This window comes from Salvelinus sp. IW2-2015, linkage group LG32, assembly GCF_002910315.2.
Source record: "Salvelinus sp. IW2-2015 linkage group LG32, ASM291031v2, whole genome shotgun sequence".
NCBI lineage: Eukaryota > Metazoa > Chordata > Actinopteri > Salmoniformes > Salmonidae > Salvelinus > Salvelinus sp. IW2-2015.
This window is the reverse complement of record NC_036871.1, coordinates 17,751,703-17,778,573: the sequence shown is the minus strand read 5'-3', so window position 1 is coordinate 17,778,573 and position 26,871 is coordinate 17,751,703. Positions and strand designations below refer to the sequence as shown.

The window sequence follows — 26,871 nt, the reverse complement described above, 5'->3', positions numbered from 1 at the left end:
CCTCATCAGGGTACATAGCTGACATTCATGTCCCTGTAAACTGAGCCAGTACAACAACTACCAATGGGCGTGTACATCATGTACACCATCTACCCTCTGTTCACACTGGGCCTATACAGCAAAACATTGCTGTCAACTTAGTTGTAATTAACAAAAACAATTAGGATCCATGTTGGATCTAGTAATAAAGATGGAGTGAGTGAGGGAGAACCCCTTGCAGTGGGCCTGGGCAGAGAGAGCTCAACATTACTCTCCATTCAATCACTAAACACACAAGGCACATTTTCAGACACCTACTCAGTGGAGATAGAGCACTGGCTCCCAGTCTGTGGTACACAACACATGTACGGCTGTAGCTACCGTACCTGGGATTGGTCTTGCTTCGGCCCAAATAACACCTGATTCCCTACATAGTGCACCATCTTTGACCAGGGCCCATACGGCTCTTGTCAAAATAAGTTAACTATATAGGGAATAGGGTGCCATTTGGGACGCAGACCTTAACTGCTGTTTGAGACTGAACTGGCCAATATTTTACAGTAGAACAGCCATTAAGTATAACCTGCATTCAACCACAAATAAATACATTCTGTACAAACGCCGCTAAGAGAATTGAGTGCAATTGTGTGACCGACATAATGGTGGGAAGCTGTGCGCTAGCTTAAACCCTCAAAATCAATATCTTACTATGTAGAATGACAAATCAATCAATATTGAGAATCGTCACAGCACTGCACGCTGCTGTATGCACTGCAGCTGCACAAAYGGCAGACAATGACAACACACTGTATAATACGGTAAGCTAACTCTCATACCAACATGTTATCAAAAGCTGGAACAGTAGGAAGCTTTTTCACATTATACAGTAGGGGGTGCGTCCTAAAAAGGCACCCGATTCCATACATAGGGTTCCGGTCAAAAGGGCTCAGTTTGAGATGCAGCCTAGAGCTCTTGCCCTATCTCTGCCACAGGCGCTCACACCAATTCAGAACAGTTCCCTTTGAGTCTTGCATCACATTGCGCATTATTACATAATCCAGTCAGTGAATCACAAACAGCCTGCTTTTTCTTTGTCTTCTTCATCATGAAGAGCATCTCATCTGACTGACTCACTGCCGCTGTGTGTGTGTGTGTGTGTGTGTGTGTGTGTGTGTGTGTGTGTGTGTGTGTGTCTGATCTGCTGCCGTCTGCCCTTCCAGGCAGCAGTCTGTATTTCTACACAGACAGGCACAAAAAAGTAGGTAGGCACACACACAAACAGGCATCCTGCCCTTTCAGCACATCTCTCCCTCAGACGCCTTCCAAGCACAGACACACATCTCACTGAGTCATCAGGAACCCACAACGCATCTCTCAGCTAACTAAAATACACACACACACACAAAGAAAATACAGTAAAGGATGGTGCTATGAAGAACGTAGGTCATTGTATCATATAGGAATGTGTGTGCCTACAATGAAGGGCAAGTCACTCAGTAGCAGAAAATAAAACCTTACCCTGCTCTTTTATTTGACGAATCTGCTTCACAGTTTCTTTCAAGATTGCACATTTGTCAGGCTTGACATTGAAGTTGTCAATGTCGTTGATGTTTGCAAAGATCAACTCAGCCAGTTCTTCAATGTATTTGTTTTCATGCTCCCGGTTCGGCTTTTCCGTGCTCCGCTTGGGGCTGTGGAGACAGAGGTACAGGTAAGATGACGAGGCAGGGAGGGCAGAGGGCACACGGATTAGGAAAAACGCTTTCACAGCAATACATGTGGCGTCTTTCTATCAAAGCTTAAGCAAGCAACATAGATAGCCAATACACGTACTTAAGATTAGCCGACGGCCCACCCCCCAAAAAACGTCACTGTATTCTGCCATTGCTTGACCAGTGTATGAATGGACAGGCTCTGGTCAAAAGTAGTGCACTATATAGGGAATAGGGTGCTGAATGACCTTCTAGAGCAGTTCATCTGAGAGTGATCTGTAACACGGTTTCCTTTAGGAAAATGTGGCGCCGGACATTTGACCGGCAGCATTTTAATAAACCGGACATTTCAGAAATTKACCAGACCCATATGCATTGGTTGCATAACCTGATTAAGGCATCCACTCACGGTTCTCAGAATGACAGAAATCACATTTAGTTTATGATAATTCATCTTAACTGAACATGCAACTCGGATGCAAAGGCGAGTGTCATTCTTACAGAATTCTGATGAGCAATTTGAATATAGGTGGCACATCCATAAGGCTTGGAGAAGCTAAGCTTTCCCTAAAGTAAATTGAATAAAAATTGCCAAAMTGATAGCATAATTAGCTTACCCCGGTCTGTAAATTAATAAATAAAATCATGCAAAATAGGTTACTGCACCAGAAAGCATGATTTGTCCACAGAGGATCATTAGCTTCTTAAAAAAAACTCATAGTCTAGTCGGAATGGCCAGCAATTTGGGCAGAGTGTGAGGCAAATACCAAATAGATGATTGTTGAGTTGCGACTTTCAATGAAAAGCAGAGAGAACCAGCAAGGTATATGGCAATATAAAAAAGTGGGGATACAAATGGCTATTAATGTAATGAAAAGAATCATCTGTCTAGTTACCAAAATTCTTAATTGAGTGAAAAGTAACCATCTTATTGGGCCAGTGGAGAACATCGGCTATACATTGGGCAAGTGGAGAACATCGGCTATATATTGGGCCAGTGCCACGTTTTATAAAATAATTTCCTCCTCCAGGTTAGATGGACGTCATACTGTATTTGTGTCTCCACTTTTCGGAGGCTGATTATATGGATCAGACGTCATTTTTACTTATTTGTCAATGTCAGCAGAGTAGGCTACCCTGTAATTTTTGGGCTGCAGTCATATAATAAAGCGTAGTAGAATTTTATAAATACATTTCAGGCAAAGAAAATGTAGGCTATCTGATATAGCCTAGGCCTACTCTAAGCCACTGCACGCTGCATTAAACAGTCTTTTTGCATACATTGATTGAGTTCTATTATTAGCCTACATTATGACTATCCAATCTAATCATCACATTAGGTCTGCAAATGTGAGGATGCATAGAATGCTTTATTATAAAAGGTGAAAATTATCTTCCCCAAACTTGAAACCACCACGCCGCCTATGTTAAAAGAACTGCCCACATTTACTTACCCTCAGCCAACAAGACGAGTAACAAATAGCAAAATCACTAGCCTATGTCAATCTTCTATCCCCAATAGTAGAAAAGTTAACTTATTATATTGGTCAGCTTGTAGATTCCAAATTCACATAACCAGTAGGGCAGATCAGAACGTGTAGCATAAAATGGTGATGAACTATTATTTCTTTACATTATAAGCACAGCAATGTGCACAAGGTAGTAGGCTACGTGCAAATGTTAGTTCCATAATGCAATTAGTGGGGAAAACACCATCATCAGCRGATTCATGTGACAGATGAAAATATCAGTTAGAAACGTAGAAAGAGTAGAGATCTAAAGATGCAACAACTAGCATGGGTTGATAATATGACTATGTTGATGTGTGCGTGCGTGCGTCGAGGCGCGTGCGTGCGTCGAGGCGTGTGCGCGTCGAGGCGCGCCGAGATTCGTGCGTGTGTCGAGGCGCGTGCGTGTGTGTCGAGGCGCGTGCGTGCGTTCACACATATATTGGAGAGGAATCTGTAACTGTAAGGTAGTGTCGCAAATGGCACCACAATCCTTATAAAGTGCACTTTATTTTGAACAGGGCCCTTAAAGCCTATAGATGGAAAAGGGTGCAATTTGGGCCACATACTTATATTGTGTGTATATGACAGCTGATCTTACCTGGGCCCCAGGAGGTCTGGGCCACATTCTTTTCGCTTCAGGGACTCTCCCCTGGCAGCAGGGTCGGGGGTGTTCTCCCCCGCACTACTCATCTTCAGCAAATATCACCAACTAAAGGGAGAGAAAGAAGACGCCATTAAAGCTCAAGGCTGACGAAGATCTTCAGATGGAAACACAATAAACCGCTGGAGTATTCAACAGTGTACAGGTATCTACCTTTATTTCAGGAGTACATTTTCTACCCTAGCACCTGCAAGTAATTGGATGGYCGTACATTATGTATGAAACAAGACGCGGTTTAGGACAATGAGAAATTGTAGGGAAAGTCTTTACCAACGAGAGAGACTGAGATGGGTGCTAATCATGACTCACCGTCTCTCACCTAGAGTGGCTTACGAAAGTATTCACCCCCCTTGGCATTTTTCCTATTTTGTTGCCTTACAACCTKGAATTAAAATTGATTTTTGGGGGGGTGAATTCCAAGACATTTAAAATGTTTCCCCTTAAAACCACTCGAGTGTTGCTTTAGCAGTATGCTTAGGGTCATTGTCCTGCTAGAAGGTGAACCTCTGTCCCAGTCTCAAATCTCTGGAAGACAAACAAGATTCCCTCAAGGATTTCCATGTATTTAGCACCATCCATCAATCCTTCAATTCTGACCAGTTTCCCAGTCCCTGCCGATGAAAAACATCCCCAGAGCATTATGCTGCCACCACCATGCTTCACTGTGGGGATGGTGTTCTCAGGGTTGAGAGGTGTTGGGTTTGCACCAGACATAGCGTTTTCCTTGATGGACAAAAATATACATTTTAGTCTCATCTGACCAGAGTACCTTCTTCCATATGTTTGGGGAGTCTCTCACATGCCTTTTGGCGAACACCAAACGTGTTTGCTGATTTTTTTCTTTAAGCAATGGCTTTTTTCTGGCCACTCTTCTGTAAAGCCCAGCTCTGTGGAGTGTACGGCTTAAAAGTGCTCATATGGACAGATACTCCAATCTCCGCTGTGGAGCTTTGCAGCTCCTTCAGAGTTATCTTAGGTCTCTTTGTTGCCTCTCTGATTAATGCCCTCCTTGCCTGGTCCGTGAGTTTTGGTGGGCGGCCCTCTCTTGGCAGGTTTGTTGTGGTGCCATATTCTTTCCATTTTTTATAATGGATTTAATGGTGCTCCATGGGATGTTCAAAATTTCTGATATTTTTTTATAACCCAAATCTGTACTTCTCCACAACTTTGTCCCTGACCTGTTTGGAGAGCTCCTTGGTCATCATGGTGCCGCTTGCTTGGCGGTGCCACTTGCTTAATGGTGTTGCAGACTCTGAGGCTTTTCAAAACAGAAAGATAGATATATATATATATATATACAGTGGGGAGAACAAGTATTTGATACACTGACGATTTTGCAGGTTTTCCTACTTACAAAGCATGTAGAGGTCTGTAATTTTTTATCATAGGTACACTTCAACTGTGAGAGACGGAATCTTAAACAAACATCCAGAAAATCACATTGTATGACTTTTTAAGTAATTCATTTTGCATTTTCTATTGCATGGACATAAGTATTTGATACATCAGAAAAGCACGAACTTAATATTTGGTACACGAAACCTTTGTTTGCACATTACAGAGCCATACGTTTCCTGTAGTTCTTGACCAAGGTTTGCACACACTGCCAGCAGGAATTTTGGCCCCACTCCTCCATACAGACCTTCTCCGGATCCTTCAGTTTTCGGGGCTGTCGCTGGGCAATACGGACTTTCAGCTCCCTCCAAAGATATTTCTATTGGGTTCAGGTCTGGAGACTGGGCTAGGCCACTCCAGGACCTTGAGATGCTTCTTACGGAGCCACTCCTTAGTTGCCCTGGCTGTGTGTTTCGGGTCGTTGTCATGCTGGAAGACCCAGCCACGACCCATCGTCAATGCTCTTACTGAGGGAAGGAGGTTGTTGGCCAAGATCTCGCGATACATGGCCCCATCCATCCTCCCCTCAATACGGTGCAGTCGTCCTGTCCCCTTTGCAGAAAAGCATCCCCAAAGAAGATGTTTTTCACCTCCATGCTTCACGGTTGGGATGGTGTTCTTGGGGTTGTACTCATCCTTCTTCTTCCTCCAAACACAGCGAGTGGAGTTTAGACCAAAAAGCTCTATTTTTGTCTCATCAGACCACATGACCTTCTCCCATTCCTCCTCTGGATCATCCAGATGGTCATTGGCAAACTCAGACGGGCCTGGACATGCGCTGTTGAGCAGGGGGACTTGCGTGCGCTGCAGGATTTTAATCCATGACGGCGTTGTGTGTTACTAATGGTTTCTTTGAGACTGTGGTCCCAGCTCTCTTCAGGTCATTGACCAGGTCCTGCCGTGTAGTTCTGGGCTGATCCCTCACCTTCCTCATGATCATTGATGCCCCACGAGGTGAGACTTGCATGGAGCCCCAGACCGAGGGTGATTTGACCGTCATCTTGAACTTCTTCCATTTTCTAATAATTGCGCCAACAGTTGTTGCCTTCTCACCAAGCTGCTTGCCTATTGTCCTGTAGCCCATCCCAGCCCTTGTGCAGGTCTACAATTTTATCCCTGATTGTCCTTACACAGCTTTCTGGTCTTGGCCATTGTGGAGAGGTTGGAGTCTGTTTGATTGAGTGTGTGGACAGGTGTCTTTTATACAGGTAATGCAGTTCCAAACAGGTGCAGTTAATACAGGTAATGAGTGGAGAACAGGAGGCTTCTTAAAGTAAAAACTAACAGGTCTGTGAGAGCCGGAATTCTTACTGGTTGGTAGGTGATCAAATACTTATGTCATGCAATAAAATGCAAATTAATTACTTAAAAATCATACAATGTGATTTTCTGGGATTTTTGTTTTAGATTCCCCTCTTCACAGTTGAAGTGTACCTATGATAAAATTACAGACCTCTACATGCTTTGTAAGTAGGAAACCTGCAAAATCGGCAGTGTATCAAATACTTGTTCTCCCCACTGTATAATATATATATACACACACACAGAGATCATGTGACACTTTATTTAAGTCCACCTGTGTGCAATCTAACTAATTATGTGAAGGTAATTGGTTGCACCAGATCTTATTTAGGGGCTTCATAGCAAAGGTGGTGAATAACATATGCAAGTACCACTTTTCCGTTTTTTATTTTTTAGAAACAAGTTAAAAAAAACTATTTAAAAAAATCACTTCACCATTTTTTGTATGTCCATTACATGAAATCCAAATAAAAATCTATTAAAATTACAGGTTGTAATGTTACAAAAGGAAGAAAAAAAAAACAACTTTTGCAAGACACTGTATCTGCTACATGTCCCCCAGTCAGCCACGTTGGTGTGAACGTATCTTATATATATATATTATATAATCTGATCTATATATGTTGACATGCTTTTTAACACATATTATGCAGAACTATAAACTTATCTTAACATTCCAAACATAAATTGTAAATATACTAGGTATATATATATATATATTATTTATGAACAGAAAAAAATTGTACGAAGTAGTTTTGTTCCACTCTAGTTGACTTATAATTTGAACCAGTTTTGGTCTTACGGCGTTCAGTTCAAATAATCCAACATCACTGGTCATTGGTTGCACGTTTTTCACGACGTTCGTTTCTATAAGAACTGATGTGTTCTGCCTCCATGAAACATTTCGCAGATTGGCGACTTTGTCATCTGTCTACATATAATGTTGATTACACTTTTTTATTTTTTAATTTTTTTACCAGACTAATAAATAGGGTGCCTACTTTAGCAATGTCATCATATTCCAAAGCCACTATAGTGTTAATTAGGAAACAAAGTCATTAGCCCCCCCTGTTTGAGCTCTTTTTTTTGACCGTCGATTAGGCTTGCGACGTCTGTAGAACGCTGATAACCATGGTAACGGAGTTATGAAGCTGCAATCCTTACGAATAGAATCAATATTTCAGCTCTACGGCTTAACGAGAATACGAGTGTTTGTCAACTGTGCTCCTTTATAAGAATCCACTAGAAATGATTGGACTGATGCAAACCTTTTGTCGTAGAAAGCCATTTTTGGCGCAATGCCCGCATATCTCTTTGGTCTTGCAGTTCTTCGGTACAACTCTACAAACACTGGGACTTTAGCCTGTACGGTGCAAGGAGATAGTCTGTACTCGAGGGATGCGGCCCAAATCTGGCTCGCCTCAGAACCCCCTATATTGGTAGTCCCTGCGGCCATGATCAATTTTCGCAATGAATTGAACTGTTCAGAGTTGAATAGTAGAATACCAAAGGTGCATTTTTTTGACATTTGTGTGCCATAGTCTGTTACTCTCATTATGTCAGTCCACTGGAGGACAGAATCACTCATCATTGACTCCCGAGAGATGAGATTGTGTGTACGATTAATGAAGTCCAGTGCTGCCAGCATCTAAATTTTGATACTACATCTATGGCCGAAATTACCGACCAGGTGCCGTGACCCTTTTTGGCTTGTGTTCACCTCTCACCGATTATTTTCATATTCTAGATAATCATTTGGCAAAATGTGTAGAATTGCAGGAAATTAACCAAACTTGTTTTCTCCGCTGTCTAAGACGAAAGGGCGCTAAAATGTTTGTCTCATTAAAGTGAGTTTTTGGCATAGAATGTGGACGTAGACACCGCGAGGATGAGATCCCCCCTTGAGGCGCGTTCATGAAACGCACTGAAAGTCACTTGCGCCCCCGATGATGAGTTTCCGACCCCGCGATGTCACTGCGACTACTCATAATGCAGTTCCAGTATTATGTGACTTTATTGCTCTGTCCAGTCGTCGAACCTGGCCATTTCTCATTTTCTTTTCCCCATTGTTATATACTCTTACAAATTGTCGAATACCCTTCTCTCCGAACAATCAAGCAAAAAACTACTCGCCGCAGCAGTCATTGTTAGTACCAATTTAGCCTTACATGTGCCATGAGAGAAGTATTTCTAAAACGGATGTAACTTTTCAGAAAGATGGACTGATCTAGAGAGAGAGTCTGTTGAGTCCTTTTCTGGTGTTTATGCAGAGGAGATCCTTTTATACAGCTGAGTGCATTCTCGTGACTCCCGACAAGGCAGTGTGGAAAGCTGTGGGTAAACAGGCCGGGACAGGAGGGTGTGTTTCGTTTTGTTGATTTGATTTTGACTAGTGAGTACTACGGCCGCACTTACTAGCTCCGCGACCGCCAATAACTCAGAGAGATACAAACTACAGACAATGTGTAATATACAAGGCATGTGACATTGCGCACCCATTCCACCTAGCTCTCGTAGAGGCTGATCTCAGTGAAATGCTTGCCCTTTACAAGCCCTTCATAGCGAAACTCTCTCGCTCGCGCACAGTGCAAGCCTCATTTGCTTCAGTATAATTAAAACTTACAGTCTTACTCATAAGCAGTAAATTATGAAGAACGGTATTCACTAAAATCAACAGAAGTATAACTCAATGATAAATAAATAAACCAGCAGAAGAAAATAGAAAATATAACAAATCAGTTAAAAGAGCACATAAAAATAAGATATATTACTCATATATACAGGGCGGTACCGGATACAGTACAGATCAATGTGCTGGTCACAGGTTAGTCGAGGGATTTGAGGTTAATACACTCAGCAACATAGAAACGTCCCTTTTTCAGACCCTGTCTTTCGAAGTTAATTCGTTAAAAATCAAAAATAACTTCACAGGTTCTTTTATGTAAAGGGTTGTAGAGACAGCGTTAGATATATACCCATGCTTGTTCAATGAACCAAATTAAAATAATTAAATGAAACAAAATTCCCATACGTAACCTGTTGGGATTTTGGTACAACCTACGGTGTGTTATTCAAGTGTAATAGAACGACTATCTCCGCCTCTACAGACGGCAGGGCACAATTAGGTCAAAGTATGAAAACTATAGAGCGTGGACCACCTATAAGGAGGCCTTATACATATGACTTTCTACTCAAAGGAAAGATGCACAGGGGGGGATACCCACTGCTACATCGTCGTACGTGATACGTGCCTTGAAGGCCATGCCTGCAAGCGATAGGTAATTAGTGATCCTAGTAGTGTGGCACCAAAAGGTCAGTTTTTATAATTTCTTCTATCTCTTTTCCTCTTGTTAGCTAATCATTATGACTCAGACCTAAATGCTCAGCAGCCTACAGGGATGATAACATAGGACTGGAAGTTACTGATCATTCCTGAGATCTGTGGTGCGGGACCATAACGGTCTATGTTGTAATCAAAACACTAGTCCAGCGCACATAGGATCCCAAGATAACAAATATGTGTGTAGGACATCACAACCTGGTGTGACAGGTTCTATGTTTTGTATAGAGTCATTATCTCTATAATTTAACACTATCTGGCTTTTCTAGAAGTATACATTTCAAAGGAAACGCGCAAAAGTATCCTCCATCAGTGCTCAGACTGTCGCGTCTAATGTGGGCATGAGAGAGGCATAGGACTGAGTGTGGCTTGTAGGCCTGTATGTTTAAGGCAGGTTCTCCACTCAACCCAGACATCACCGCAACTAACGTCGCCTTATCTCGTGCACAAACCCACCATCTGTCTGGACCAGACAAGGCTTGGGCAAAAAAGTGCTCTTCGACCTGACGCACTCGTCGGTTTTGCTTCTCACCAAGGGTGATGGTCCGCGTTTAACGTCAGGAGATATGAGCATCACACCGAAAGGCGATGTACTCTCGGAGCGGGATTCTAGTGGAGGTGGAGGGCGTCATGGTCATGTGCATGTGGGTACCCAATTACCTTCACATGTTGTACAAGCTATCAGATCGTGCTGTGATTGTGTCATTGCAGGCATATTATGCTCAACCGACTCGTGCTGTTACAGGGGTAAGACATGCCTGACCTCTAATCATTGGTATCACTTCCTAGCGCCTCATTCCTGAGCTCCTACACCCTCCATGCCGGATGCATGATCAACATGTTGCCACGAGCCATAATGCTTGTTTGTGTTTGTGTGATTGCCTGCAATGACCAAGGAATTGTCAGTGTTCTGCCATGGCTCAAGTCAGCTAAGTACCTGGATACTTCCAAGATTCGCGGCATTGAGCACGTCTGGCGACCTGTTGGATCGGGAACTTGCGGAACTTGCATGTGTGCTGGGTGGAAGAGTGGGAGAACAAGTATTTGATTACACTGCCGATTATTTGCGTACCATTTCACAGCAGAGGAACTGGGAAAATCTTGGTTTGCAGTCCATGAGGAGTCCCATGAGGAGGAGATGCACGTGCAGCACTTAATGCAGCTGGTGGCCACACCAGATACTGACTGTTACTTTGATTTTGACCCCCCCTTGTCAGCGGTACACATCTATTACCCATTTACTGTTAGTCACATGTCTGTGGAACTGTTTCAGTTTATGTCTCAGTTGCATTGAATCTGTTATGTTCATTACAAATATTTGCACATGTTAAGGTTTGGCTGAAAAATATAACGCAGGTTGAAGTGAAGGTCTGGTGAAACTTCTTTTTTTTTTTGCTGTTAGTATATGCTAAAGTTATGGAGGGGTCGAGTGCAAATAGTTCCAGGTAGCCATTTTGATAGCTGACACTTCAGGTGAGTCTTTATGGCCATATGAGGGCGTATTTTTTTTTATTTGTATTTATTATGGATCCCCATTAGCTGCGCTGCCAGAAGAAGCAGCAGGCTACCTCTTCCTGGGGGTGTCCCAAAATATGACAAGGTCATTTTATACAGTTTAAAAAAATATTACATTTCACAAGATTCACAAACATACATGATGTGCACCTTCAAGGGCCCCACTCACACCCCAACTAAATCCCATGGTGATGCAAGTGCTGTCCGAGTGCAGTGTGCAAATGTTGCAGTTGCCTTGTGCAGTGTGCCATTGTGTGTGTGTGTGTGTGGTGTGTTTGGTGTATGCAGTAGCATTGTTTCTTTGAACACCAATGTTTGTGTTCTTCAGACTCCAGCCACACTTGTTCTCAAGAAATTTGCATTTTAGGTTATCGCTTTTCTTATATCTGGTATTTTTTAAATTCACATTTTCGCGGCTCAGTATGGCCTTTGAATGTGGAAATAGAGTTTGCACTCACCTACCAACCAGTTAAGAATTCCGCTCTCAAAGACCCTGTTAGGTTTACTTTAAAGAAGCCCTCCTTCTCCACTCATTACCTGTATTAACTGCACCTGTTGAACTCATTACCTGATATAAAAAGAACACCTGTCCACACACCTCAATTCAAACAGACTCCAACCTCTCCACCAATGGCCAAGACCAGAAAGCTGTGTAAGGACATAGGCGATAAAAATTGTAACCTGCACAAGGCTGGGTGGGCTACAGCAGATGGCAAGCAGCTTGGTGAGAAGGCAAAACTGTTGGCGCAATTATTAGAAAAATCGAAGAAGTTCAAGATGACGGTCAATCACCCTCGGTCTGGGGCTCCATGCAAGACTCTCACCTCGTGGGGCATCAATGATCATGAGGAAGGTGAGGGAATCAGCCCAAGAACTACACGGCAGGACTGGTCAATGACCTGAGAGAGCTGGGACACAGTCTCAAAGAAAACCATTAGTAACACACAACGCCGTCATGGATTAAAATCCGCACGCACGCAAGGTCCCCTGCTTCAAGCCACGCATGTCCATGCCCGTCTGAAGTTTGCCAATGACCATCTGGATTGATCCAGAGGAGGAATGGAGAAGGTCATTGTTGGTCTGATGAGACAAAAATAGAGCTTTTTTGGTCTAACTCACTCGCTGTGTTGGAGAAGAAGAAGGATGAGTACAACCCCACAACACCATCCAACCAGTGAAGCATGGAGGTGAAAACATCATTCTTTGGATGCTTTTCTGCAAGGGGGACAGGACGGACTGCACGTATTGAGGGGAGGATGATGGCCATGTATCGCGAGATCTTGGCCAACAACCTCCTTCCCTCAGTAAGAGCATTGACGATGGGTCGTGGCTGGGTCTTCCAGCATGACAAACGCCCGAACACACAGCCCAGGGCAACTAAGAGTGGCTCCGTAAGAAGCATCTCAAGGTCTGGAGTGCCTAGCCAGTCTCCAGACCTGAACCCAATAAGAAATCTTTGAGGGAGCTGAAGTCCGTATTGCCCAGCGACAGCCCGAAACCTGAAGGATCTGGAGAAGGTTCTGTATGGAGGAGTGGCCAAATTCCTGCTGCAGTGTGTGCAAACCTGGTCAAGAACTACAGGAAACGTATGAGCTCTGTAATTGAAACAAAGGTTTCTGTACCAAATATTAAGTTTGCTTTTTCTGATGTATCAAATACTTATGTCATGCCAATAAATGCAAATGAATTATTAAAAGTCATACAATGTGATTTTTCTGGATGTTTGTTTAAGATTCCGTCTCTCACAGTTGAAGTGTACCTATGATTAAAAATTTAAGACCTCTTACATGCTTTGTAGTAGGAAAACCTGCAAAATCGTCAGTGTATCAAATACTTGTTTCTCCCCACTGTATATATATATATATATATCTATCTTTCTGTTTGAAAAGCCTCAGAGCTGCAAACACCATTAAGCAAGTGCACCGCCAAGCAAGCGGCACCATATGACCAAGGAGCTCTCCAAACAGGTCAGGACAAAGTTGTGAGAAGTACAGATTGGGTTATAAAAAAATATCAGAAATTTTTGAACATCCCATGGAGCACCATTAAATCCATTATTAAAAAATGGAAAGAATATGGCACCACAACAACCTGCAAGAGAGGGCCGCCATCTCGATCAATGACCTTCGTCAGTCGGACTGACGCGCTGCAGTCATGGTTCTGGAGCGTTCGAGTTGAGACTGGTGAGAGAAAGAGACCTCTGGCAACAATAGATGGGAGGACCGTATGCAAGATAATCAGCTGAACGGGGTGGTCTCCGCATAGAAGTCTCCACAGCGGAGATGGAGTATCTGTCCATATGTGAGGCACTTCATGGTAAATGCGTCTGTTTAGCAACAGTCCGACTCGAGAGGCATGTTGCATATGCACTGATCAAGATACTGCGTTGCCTAGCAATAAATATAAAAAAAATGCCAAGTTGTGCTATAAAGTGACATTCTATACCAATACTCGCCATAATCCAGCGCTCAGTTAGAGTGGTTCGCGCGCAAACAATATGTGATTGATAATATGACTGGCGCATGTCGCTCCCTGAGCACCTAGTTCTTGAAGTGCGAAGAACACAGACGCGCTAACATTTTGTTCCTAGGTTTCACGATATCTTGTAGGTAGCTAAACTGAGACCAACCTGTATTATTCTTGTACCGCATCAAGTGGCACAAAAGCTAGCCTTTTACATGTGTTGGCGTCGCAAACCCAACTACACACTGTCTAGTTAGACGCCTCCGTAGAGCCTTGACACTATGATATGTGTTGTAACGCACACAGGGTTGAAGGAACAACTAGGGCCTGGTACCTGCGTTGAGATGTTTGTTCAGACGAAAGTGAGACTGCGTTCTGAGAGGCTATGGGGTCTTCTTCATCGGCGCGCCTCGCGTAGAGACTCCTGTCACGTTGAGTTTGATTAGTGGATGTTGATAGGAGTGTGCTCAGAATACATAAGGGCCTGTAAGCGATGCGCTAGCAAACTGTCGTAGAGTGTTAATTAAGAATGTAGATAGCTTTTAGTCGTTCCCTCTAAAGAGTTACTCGATGCCTTGGTTGACTAGAGAGTGGGTTGTTTCAAAGAGACCTTCAGCGAGGATAGCAATACTAGCGCTACCAGTGGTCAAGGTGACTCGCTGTAACAGCACATTCGCTTTGACTAATGTGTTATAGAAGGTAGATATAAAGGTGAGGGCGCGCCGATAAATAAGCGAACCTGTCCTTGAAGTATGTGGCTGTTTAAGAGGTAGAACAAACTAGGGCCTTGTAGGACCTTGCTGTGTGGATAGTGATTGTTTAATGCAGCCGGCCCTACACCACCTAAGAGGCCTGTAAGGACCTGCCTTGTGATAGTTGTTGTTAAAAGAGAGCTCACTATTTAGGACCTCTCACTCCTCTCATTAATTAATGCCTCTCTCATGCAATCAAATGTTGTTGACCATTGACAAGTTTGTACTCATCTTAGGGTTACTCCAACAGCAGTTATAGTCACGCGTCAAACCAAGATGCTACTCAATTGCGCAAATATAATATTTTAGACATAACAAGGATGTGTAGTTGGATGATTTATAGGGCGTTTAGTTGCAGTGTTTAATGTTCCCACAAACTGTGCCAATCAGTGTGTAGTTTTAGAAAATATTTGAGCCGAGCCACTTATTCGCTTGCCACCCACCTTCTGAAAGTAACTGGCATCTTTTGGTTGCGTGTTGCAGTACATTTAGTCACTGTAGTAGCTGACGTGTATAGTTTGATACAAAGACACGCTGGGGGCCTTTTATACTTTCTAAAGGTGGGTCCCAAAAATTGAAAAAAGCAATGGGGCATTAAACAGCTGCCGTGGGGAATTCCTGATTTCTACCTGGGATTAATGTTGGAAGAGGCTTCCATTAAAGAAACACCCTCTGTGTTCTGTTAAACAGGTTAACTCTGTTTATCCACATTTCATAGCAGGGATGTGTAAAGCTATAAACACATACGTTTTTCCATATGCAGCAAGACTGCAATGATCAATAATGTCAAAACGCCCTGACTCACTCTCAAGCTAATCAAGTGACTCCTCAGTGTGCCACGAATCGATTTTAATACAGCACCATATTCTTCTTCCAGCCACCTCATCTCAGCTATCATTTTTATTTGCTATACGTGCTTGTGTGTCCGCTCTTGTTTAGAACAGTCTGTTCTTTTCCTATACATGCATGCTCTTGAATAATCATAATCCTCGAGTTGTTCAATTGTTATCTGGTAACACTAAGCATTGTATCCTGGTCAAACACCAAATTATTTTACAGATACTTTATCTAAGGGGCTGTAAGAGGGGGTTTGATGGCATGGTTGGTTATTTGAAGCCAGTAAAGGGTTAACACTGGAGTAGCGGGAAATGACCTCTAGCTCCCCCTGAGGGTCACTACGCATATTCGATAGACTTAAAAGCTTAAATAGTTGTATAGATCTTTTCTTTCTTTGTATCACCTATTATATTAACAGTAGGCTGAGTTATGAGAACATTATTCTCTCCACTCTTTACAGACTGCCCGACCTCAAACGATAGAACTTAGTGAAAGTCAAGCTGTGTACCAGACAGACACCACAGAGGTTGTTTTTCACATGGTGGATGTAAATCTCCATAATAACATGTCGCAAAGATAAACCACAGTATAGGTAAAACAGACATACAAATTAGTAGCTATCTTATCATTTGTGAGTTCTGTGCATAAAGGCTAGTGGAGGTACTGCTATCTAATTTCAGGTCCTCCCTCTTGGAGGTTGGAGATAGACTACAATTTAGCAGATTTAGTGTGAACACTGGTGAAAGTGGATAAATCATCGATGAATTCGATTGAGGCAAGTAATGCGAGATACTGCGTGTGCCAAAAGAGACAGAAAAAGTAAATACAATAAAACCCCGACCTCTAGACTGGTCTGCGAGATGAGGTAGGGGTAAATTGGAGAGTCCCTGAGTAGCGCAGTTTAACAAGAGATGACATATGTAGTGCCCAGATCGTCATCACATCGTGCATCGATCGTCGCTCGCACTGCTCGATAAGCAGATGTTTACAGTTGGTGAGGGAGAATAAAAGTCTCCATTTAGATGTGGTGAAGTGGAGAGGCAACATCGTCTGATAATATCCTCATAATTTTTCCATCAGATTGTCAAACCCCGGTGCTTGTCATTGTTGATAGACAACAACAATTTTTTCACCTCTTTCCACACTGACTTTACAGAATTCAAAAGTACAAATTTTGTCTTTTCATTATTTGGTCCCATATACTTTGATTTGTAGTGTCACGTTTGTTTCTGGGCATGTCATCCCCGAAGTTTGCTTAATCTTGCCAATTTGAAAAAGTCATTAAAGTATTGGCAATATCAGTGAGTTTTGTGATGAATAAGCCATCTGATTCAATGAATTGGAAGGAGCGGAGTTGGATTTTTTTCATAATATATTCATTATAAGGCGCACCAAGCTTTAATTAGCTGTTCTACTTAATTTGTACTATTTTATTAGTCCTCGCTATTCATAGTGTAGTTTCTTTATCTCTATTTCCTCTTTTGTTTAGTCACATAATTCTTAATTTAGCCGTCAGTGCCAACATACAGTTAGAGCAAATACTTAATTGCATTCTCCTTTATGCACTTCATCCTTTCTCAACCATACATTCGCTAAAATAGTTCTACTCATTCAGACAGTCCAAGGGGACCCATTTAACACTAGTTTTTTTTACGTACCACTCTTTCTTAATGGTTGTGTTAACGCCTTATATTCGTATAATCGGAAGAGTACCTCATATATTCAGATAAATGTGTCTGAGTGGCGAGCCATCTCGCTTTTCTCTGTTTCACATTACACAACACATCAGACCAGCAGAAGTTATCTCTCCACTATCTCAAAAAATGATCATAATCAAAACACTCTTGTTATGTACCTCTTATGCCAAATTTAGGCCCAGCTTTTAGGTGAGTATCTGTTTGGTTTTTGGTCGAGAAAATGGCTTACTATATTGTTGAGTCACTACCATCCAATGTATTGTGAGTCCTGACTCTCTTAACATAAAAGCCACATAATCTATCCCTATGCAACTTAGTAAGAGATAGTGTATTTCAACTACATGTTGCAATGATTTTCTCCAAATTAACCCGTTGCTGTTCTAGTAGTACTACCGCTGTTGGTAGTTGAACTTGACCAACCTGATCCCAGTTGCAGGCACTGTTACAGTTTTTGAAGTTTTTTACTGAGTGGGCAGCTTGATGATAGCCCAGTCAATATTTAAATCACCCAGAAAATATTATATCTCTGTCGAGTATCACATACTCATTAGATGCTGTGTAAGAAGCCTTTAGGACCTAGACATAGCGCGTCAGTTACCATTTGCCATGCCGGTAGTAGGAAGAACAGTTTATGACGAGGGTGGCTGAGTCTTTGGCAATTCTAGGGCCTCCTCTGACCACCGCCTTGGTATAGAGTCCTGGCTCAGCAGGAGCTTGGCCCAGTGATGTACTGGGCCGTATGCACTACCCTCTGTAGGTTGGCTTGCGGTCAGAGGCTTGAGCAGTTGCCCATACCAGGCAGCGAAGCAACCAGTCAGGATGCTCTTGATGGGTGCAGCTGCTAGAACTTTTTGGACGGATCTGAGGACCAATATAAATCTTTGAGTCAATGAGAATGGGCGTCTAGGCCCTCCTTTTGCTGTTATACACGATCATCTCTTTTGTCTTGATTCACGTTGAGCGAGAGGTTTATCCTGACACCAGAACTGCCAGGCTCTCTGGACCTCCCTCCTGTCGTTGTTACCACTGTGTGTGTCGTCGGGCAATACTTATGATTGTATGTTGTAGTTCGTGCTTGGCTACGGCCATCATGGTGAACAGGGAGTTGCAAGAGGGACTGAGCAGCACCCCTGAGTGGTGGATCATTGCCTGTTGATGGATCAGCCTGGCAGATGTGGTTCCTACCCATTACCCACCTGGGGGTGAAACTGTTAGGAAGTCCAGTGATCGTTGCAGAGGGATTCGGGTTTTTAGTTCCAGGGTCCTTTAGCTTAGTGATTGAGCTTTGATGTGGACTTATGGTGTGGTTGAACGCTGAGCTGTAGTCAATGAACAGTATTTCTCACATAGGTGTTCCTTTTGTTCCAGGTGTTGAAAGGGCAGTGTGGAGTGCAATAGAGATTGCATCAATCTGGTGTATCTGTTAGGGCGTATGCAAATTGGATGTTGTGGGTTCTCAGTGTTTCTGGGTTGATGGTGTTATGTGAGCTCATGACCATGCCTTTCAAAGCATTTCATGGCGTAAGACGTGAGTGCTACCCGTCGTAGTCATTTAGGAAGGTTACCTGGTTGGTCTGCTTTGAAAACATTGTTTGTATTACAGACTTTAGTGTCATGGGGACAGGTGAAAAATTCAGTTGAAACATCATTGCCAGTTTTTGTCAGCGCATGCTCGGGAGTACACGTCTGTTAATTAATCCTGAGCCCGCGGCCTTGTGAACGCTTGACCTTTTAAAGGTCTTTACTCACATCGGCTACGGAGACGCTTCACACAGTTCGCCCAGAACACCTGGTTCTTTACTGGTCCGGACACATAACGAAAAGACATCACAGACAAAATACTTGTATTTCCATCTTATTTAATAACGTTTAACATGTAGTCTGTTATGGTGTGCATTCTATCTCAGTTCCACATACATGTTCAGTTACATACACACGACATAGTAGGTTCACATGGGGGAGAGGTATTGTGCGTGAACATATTTGTAGTGTTGCTTTTGGGGGAGGGAAACCAGGTTGCTCTGGATGAGATGACGGGAGCTTCCATGCACTCATGGGCTCTTGGGATATTAATACTGTTATATCTTTAATTGTTTCTGTACTGGGACTATTGAAAGTCCTTTGTTGTGGCATGTCTGTGGATAGTGTGTGTGTCAGTTATGTGTGTAAGGTTGACTATGTGTCTTATTAAAACCAATGATGGTACTATAGTAATGACAGATGGTTAAACATTGAAATTATTAGGTAATTGACAGAATGGTCAACATAAAGGTACTGTTATAATGACCAGAATGGTAAACATAATAGTACTATAGTAATGACAAAATGGTCAACATAATTAGGTAATTGACAGAATGGACAAAATAATATTTCGTACTTTAATAGAAAGTAAATTAAAAGGTGCCGTACAGGAATTAACTATTGTAGTCATGTCATACGCAAACACGTAGAATGAAGTGTTCCTTCAGATATCTTCACGAAGTCTGAAGGGTCCCTCCTCCCTTGTTCGGGCGACGGTCGGCGGTTCGACTGTCACCGGCCTTCTTGCGTCGCCTATCCACCTTTTCATTTTTTCCATTTGTTTTGGTCTTTGTTTTACACACCGTGGTTTCAATTCCCCAATTACATGTTCATTAATTTAACCCTCTGTTTTTCCCCATGGTTTTTGTGCGTGATGTTTTATGTTATGTTCGGTCCGTTTACTGTGAGCTCGGTTATTACGGACATGTTAATGGAATATTTGAGTTAAAAGTTCCTTTGTGGCTTTACTCATCTCTTGCGTGTCCTGCGCCTGACTCTGCTGCACTCAGCACGCACAGACCTACTACGTTCCTTTTGTAACCAGCATTTTAATACAAATTACATTTGTTAATGACATCGATGATATAAGTTACTTATGTTGTGCATTATAAGGGCCAAGTAGATTATCATCTACCTATGTGGAATGTTTCCACTTTGGCATTGGTAGCACTTCTAGGGGTTGCCCTGATATGCACCCAGGCTTCAACATGAACCACAGGACTTTGTGCTGACGCCAATGCAAAGTATGAAAATAAGCAGAAAAATGAACTGTGCTTTCTCTGTACGTCATTTGGTCCCACAGGATACTTCTTTGTCTTAAGCACAATATAGTATTAAAATATTTCACTTTGCAGCGTGAAAGTGGACATTCTATTATCCCTTTCAGCTGCACAGAAAGGAATGATTAACAGATGCCACAACACACATATTACACACACAAGGCATTCTCCAATGGACAATTCCCATTGTATCCCCATAGTAGCGTCTTCACTAATACTACCATCTTGGGAATAGCATGAGGTCCGTTGTTGTTTCTGCATTGTCAGAAGTAGACTTGTAGCTTCTGCTCAATTACAACACTACACTTTTCTGCACATTGGTATACCGTATGTACCCAGAACGTACATAGCATTTACGCTACACTCGCATTAACATCTGCTAACATGTGTTAATGTTGACCAATAACATTTCATTTGATTGAATTTGGGTAACACTTTCATAAGTGCGTCTTTAAAGGTCTGTCCATACATTGCTTCCGTTAATTGCCTTTTAATAGCATTGCATGGAGATGAACGAATTTAGGGCTGTTCTTCATGATTAAGACCATCTCAATTTCCCATTACTATTGCCACTTACTTAAATTTATATATTGTAACTAATTACAATAAGTTATTGACAGTTTTACGAGCCATCTTAATGTAAGAGTTAAGCTGTGGTTGATTGGATTGGATTTATCTATATTTTACACTGTTGTTTATATTACCGTTTAACAGAATGTACCCTTACAAACAAAAAATTGTTCTTTAGACGCCCCTTAGAGACGTCAGTGAGGTTGGTCATGTTCCCGTTTTGTTGTGTTGTTTCTTGGTGAGCTCCTTTAAGACGTTTCCCTATTTGTGGTTAGTTCCTATTGTTTAATCCAAAAAACATTTGTTCACTAATATTTCATAGGTGGACTATCAACGGGATGCTTACAATTTGAGTATGTGTTTCTCTCCTCTATGAATTGCACTCACTTGTTATAATAGTATACTGTATGTAAGGGGCATTGGAGTGAGAAGGGGAGTCTAAACTTTAATAACTGTTCTAGAACACTTTAATAAAAAGAACATTTTTTTCCGAAACAAATGCATTCATGGCCTGGGAAATGTAGTTAGTAAGTTTACTAGTTTGAATTGTCCGGCCAGCTCTTTGAGTATCTAATTCACAAAACGGATCTGTTCGTTCTCCTTTTTGGGTTTAAGAGTCTGAGGACAACAATCAGTGCTTGACGAAACACGTGTCATGGTATTATCGTTCAGACCAGGTGGATACCAACCTACGTCTTATGTCTTTACAATTCAGAATCTACTTGAATGCATACATTCTCAACTAAAGAACCTACAGGATCAGACCTAGGTTCTGTTTGAGCGTTAGTTCCAAACCCATTTAGTTATTTCCGTGATATTAGTTTAGTAGACCTAGCATGGGTGCTTTTGACTACCACTGTCTACCATCCCCCCTTGCCTCTGCATCAGATATCCTCTGCTCATTGTGTCCTGCAGCATTCCACATTTTTTATACTGTCGATTTATTCTATATCAAGCCAATAGCATTCTTTCTGTTGATCTCTCTGATCTGTGAGGAAGAAACCCTCCCCAGGCTACTCTGTTGGGGCTCAGATCTTACCCACAAGAACTTCTCTGTACCCTTTGGAAAATAAACGCTAAGGCTGAAAAATTGCTGGTGCAGAGCAGGACTACGTTAGTTAAACAAACAGGGGTCTTACAGAGTGCTTAATTCTCACGATTCTCGTTGATGTCTGGAATTCCTATTCAGGGAGAGTTTCTAACCCTCACGATACTGGACTGTCAGGATTCCATCATGGGAGAGTTTCGTAATCCTCACTCTGATACTGTGACTTCAGGATTCCATCAGGGAGAGTTCTAATCCTCACGATACTGTGAATGTCAGGATTCCATATCAGGAGAGGTTTCTAATCCTCACTGATACTTTATGACTGTCAGGATTCCATCAGGGAGAGTTTCTAACTCTCACGATTCTGTGACTGCTCAGTGATTCCATCAGGAGAGTTTCTAACTCTCCGTTTGTGACTGTCAGGGATTCCATCAGTGAGAGTTTCTAACCCTCACGATCTGGAATGTCAGGATGTCCATCAGGGAGAGTTTCTAAACCCTCACATACTGTGAATGTCAGGATTCCATCAGTGAGAGTTTAACCCTACTGATACTTGTGAATGTCAGTATTCCATCAGGGAGATTCTAACTCTCACGATACTGTTTGACTGTCGAGGATTCCATCAGCGGGGAGAGTTCTAACCTCCACGATAGTGGGAAAATGTAGGATTCCAATCCAGGAGAGTTCGTAACCTCTCACGATACCATGTCGAGCTGTCAGGATTCCATCAGGGAGAGAGTCTCTGACATCCTCACGATTCTACTGTGAATGTCAGCGACACGATTCCATCAGACGACGCAGACTATCCTCAGCCTCCTCACTCGAGACTACAACTCGTGACGAGTTCCAGCGAATCTATCCAAATCAGAGTGCGAGTAACGTTCGAGAGCACGCACTCCTCACGATATGTGACTGTGAGGAGTCGTTCCATCGCACGGCTGAGCGGTTGGGACTCTCTTCGCGCTCAGTTCCATCGCAACTCAACTCCAGCGCGCCTCAGTAGATCTGCTGGGTTACCTGGTGTTTGCAACGCTCAATGAGACCTAGTGCACACATCAATCATAGATGTGTTTAGCACATGTTAAATATTACTCCCTCATCAGATTTCCCATGGACTATTCAAGTATCAGTTATCCGGACTACTGCTATTTAACCTCAGTTTTGAACAATTCGTGAGTCTCTGGACTATTTTATCCGTCAGGTGTGAATCTATTCTTCTACGAGGTCCTATCAGTGATACCACCTATTACGTGGATATCAAGTGTATATAGCTGGCTTTTTCATTCCAGACTCGATTGGAGACTATGCGTGCCGTGAATAGTCTAGTAATCTGTGCCAGTCTGTGTCATTGTAGATTTGCACACCATGCTAAGATAATGCTAGAACTTGTTGCCACGTCTGTAGTTCATGTATAAAGACTGGTAAACCATGGATGAGATATATGCTCCTGAGATACAGTGTCCAGTCTTGGTCATGTAGGATGAACATTGAGAAGTCATAGAACTGTTCCAGTCTCTGAGGTCCATCTGTGTGATGAAGTTGCACCAAGAACTCTCATAGTGCACTTGGTTGCTGGTTCTTAAGTGTCGATTTGATAGGAAGATTGGAACATAAAGGAATTGATCAGTACTAGTCTTCGTCTGAGTCATTGTTACAGATCGCGACACATTAAGATTTGTACTATAAGCTGGTCCTGTCTGCGTATCTTCGTAGGATTTGGCAATTAGATGAGATCTAATGCTCTAGAACATCACTGTGCTGTTGATCGTGTCGATTGTAGATGGAATCATTAGTGAGAATGTGCTAAGAATCATACTGATCCTCGAGCTGGTCATTGTTAGATGGAACATATAGAAGGCCATATTCTAGATAACTGATAACAGTTACTAGGTTTTCTAACTTTGTATGATGGGACATGGAGAAGATAGAAATTGATCATCTATAAAGGCATTGTGTCTAGTGTGTGTTCTGGCTCTATTTATTTGTTATGACATTCTGGGTAACCTTGAGATAGAGTGCTGATGTGGGAACTGTTCCAGTTCTGATACATTGATAGATATGGAACATATTGAAGGGATATCTCTAAAAAGCGTGCCCTGTCTAGGGTCTATTTGGTAGTGGAACCATTTTGTATTAAAATAAATTCTGAAACAGGTTCCGTGTTGGTTCATGTAGATGTGAAGCATGGATGTTTCAAATGTCTGAACTCTGTCTGCTGTGTGTGTGCTGCGTCATTGTAAAGTGGAACAATAGAGTTAAATGTCTTAGAATCTGTCACCTGTCTTTCTGTTCAATTGTATAGAATGGAATCATAGAGAAAGTGGTCTAGAACTGTCCGTCTCGGTACATTGAGACTGGAAATTTATATGGGCATGTCTAGATACCTGCTACACCTTGTCTGTGTCTGTCTGTAGATGGAAACATGGGCACGTGAAATGTCTTAGGATTCGTGTTCCTGTCTGGTCATTGTAGATGGAACGTAGAGAATGTCTAGAAATGTACTCTATGTAGCTGGTCATATGTTAGTATGGAAAACATAGATGAATATTCTAGAACATGTCCAGTCTGGTTCATTGTAGATGGAACATGGTAGAACTAATTCATAAAAATGCTTGTCGCTGTCTGGTCATTGTAGATGGAATACAATAGGCTAGAATAGTAACATAGAATACAGGTCCATGTCCTGCATTCTTATCATGTGGTTATAAGTGACTCGAAAACAATAGGGAAATATCAAACTGAACTGTTCCGGTCTGGTCATTGTATAATGGAATATGTGTATGTGTCATCTACTTGTATGTGTTGGTATGTATGTTGCGAGCTACATTTCATGCAGCTTAGGCTGTTGTGTCTTTTGATGTACCCGAAGTGGGGTCAGATCGACCATAACATTGTGACTATGGATTCAGTAGTAGGGAAAGGCCTATAACATTGAGGTGATTCTTTGCAGCGTGCGAAGGCATGAGTTAGTGTGAATTGATAAAGGTTGACAAGGCTAATTTCTACTGGTATGAGAGCAATAAGTCAGTAGTCGTTTAATGGATATTGACGGTGATGCAAGGCAGGCAGCGCCAAATTGAAGAATTAAGGCAGCAGGCAGGGAGATGAGAATAGACAGGGGCAGGCTGGTTTGAGGAACATGGACAGGCTCTGTCTAGTTGAGCAATGTGGAAAGGGCGCCAAGGCTGAGGTTATAGAGAAGAGTAAGAAATAGACCTTGTGGTATCTGAAGTGACCATATAATCAGAACGGCTCCGAGGCTTAAATTGAGTTGAGGACACAAGAGAAGAAGGCTTTGGTATTGAGGCAAGTAAGTGGCGAAAGCTGGTATTTGAGGAAAGGGTAAGGCGGTATTGAGGATAAGGGAAAGGCTCGGATAGTGAGGATCGGCAGGCTCAGATATTGTAGCTGAACCAAGTGGGAGGCAAGAGCTGGGAGGTAATTTGGTAAATAATGGCAGGTCCTGGTATTGAAGAAAAGGTGACGGCTGTGGTTATTGAGGAAAAAGAGGCAAGCTCGTGGTATTGGAGGCGCAAAACGGGAAGGACTGGTGATTTGGAGGAAAGAAGGCTGTATTGATGGGGAAAGGGCAGGCTGGTATTGTGAGGAAAGCAGGCTTGGTATTGAGGAAAAGGGCAGGCTGGTATGAGAAAAGGCAGCTGGTACTCTGAGAAAGGGATAGGCTCCCGGTATTGAGGAAAAGGGAAAGGCTAGGTTATATGAGTGTGGGAAAAGGGCAGCCGCTGAGGTATTGAGAAAAGGGCAGGTCCTTTCCACTTGGGTATTGAGGGAAAGGGAAGGCTGGTTATTGAGGAAAGCAGGCTGGTACTTCCGAAGGAAAGGGACAAGGCTTTGGTTTATTGATATAAGACAGGGCAGAGCTCGGTTTATTTTGTATGCGTGACCAAAGGCGTGGCAGGCTGGTATTTTGAGAAAAGGGCCAGGCTCCAATAAGGATTGTGTGGAGGAAATGGGCAGTGACTTTGTCTTCAGTCTCATAGTGCGATGAAAAATATAGGGTCGGTAACTAGGACAGTGGATATGATTGATGGCATTTACATGGGACAAGGCTAGTGTAATTTGGACGCAATTATAGGTGTCTCGCCCGTATCGGTTATTTGTTAGTGAGATATGACAGCGGATATAAGTGACTCCGTATTAGGGCTGCGTTCTCTCATAGCTTATGTGCATATAGGAAGGTCGCGTAATTGGGAAAGGGCTCACAACTCAAGGTCTATTTGGTATTGTGGCTATCTCGAAGCGTACTCCAGCAGGAGACATGTGGCTGGCCATTGCGCTCTGAAGCATAACGTGGAGAGATGCCGGTTTTCTTAAGAGCTAAGATGGCGCTTTATGTGTGGAGGGACAAAAGGGAGCTTCATGCTGTCTTCTGGGGTGTCATAGTAGAGAGACAATGAGGTCTATGCGCATGATTTGGTATTTAGAGTAATTATTAAAATATTAACGAGGACCGCAGGCTGGTATAATAATCTGATATATAAGACATATAGGCGCTTGGCTTGTGTATGTGCGAAATGTATATATATCGCAGACAGGTTTACTTCTTAGGGAAAGCTTAGCGGGTATTGAGAAAAGTGGTCAGGCTTCCGAGTATGAAGAACCAAAGGAGAGGTCGGTATATGAGAATTAAGGGCAGGCTGAGATATGTTGGAGGAAAGAGGACAGGCTAGGTTATTGAGGAAAGGGCAGGCTGGTATTGAAGCGAATAGGCAGGCTGGTATTGAGAAAAAGGGCAGGTTGGTATTGAGAAAAGGGCAGGTGGTATGAGGGGAAAGGGCAGGCTGGTATTGAGAAAAGGGCAGGCTGGTATTGAGGAAAAAGGGCAGGCTGGTATTGATGGAAAGGGGCAGGCTGTATTGAGAAAAGCGGCATGCTGGTATTGAGAAAAGGGCAGGCTGGTATTGAGGATAAGGGCAGCTGTATTGAGAAAAGGGCAGGCTTGGTATTGAGGTGAAAGGGGTAGGCTTGGCGCTCATTGTGAGAAAAGG

At 42.6% G+C, this 26,871-nt stretch overlaps 1 protein-coding gene across 7 annotated transcripts in view; it reads right to left on the bottom strand.

Annotated features, from left to right (window-relative positions):
- The window catches only part of LOC111956822 (nuclear receptor coactivator 2), a 79,499-nt gene that overhangs the window by 22,752 nt on the left and 29,876 nt on the right, over nucleotides 1-26,871 (bottom strand). For 6 of the 7 annotated variants that reach the window (XM_023977471.2, XM_023977476.2, XM_023977473.2 and 3 more), the window contains exons 2-3: nucleotides 3,801-3,911; nucleotides 1,498-1,670 (exon numbers count right to left, since the gene is read on the bottom strand). In XM_023977471.2, coding sequence (XP_023833239.1) covers nucleotides 1,498-1,670; nucleotides 3,801-3,892 — 265 coding nt within the window. In that variant the 5' untranslated portion in view covers nucleotides 3,893-3,911. Of the gene's footprint in view, nucleotides 1-1,497; nucleotides 1,671-3,800; nucleotides 3,912-5,041; nucleotides 5,122-26,871 lie in introns of all 7 variants that reach the window. The other variant, XM_070436772.1, reaches the window with a different exon arrangement.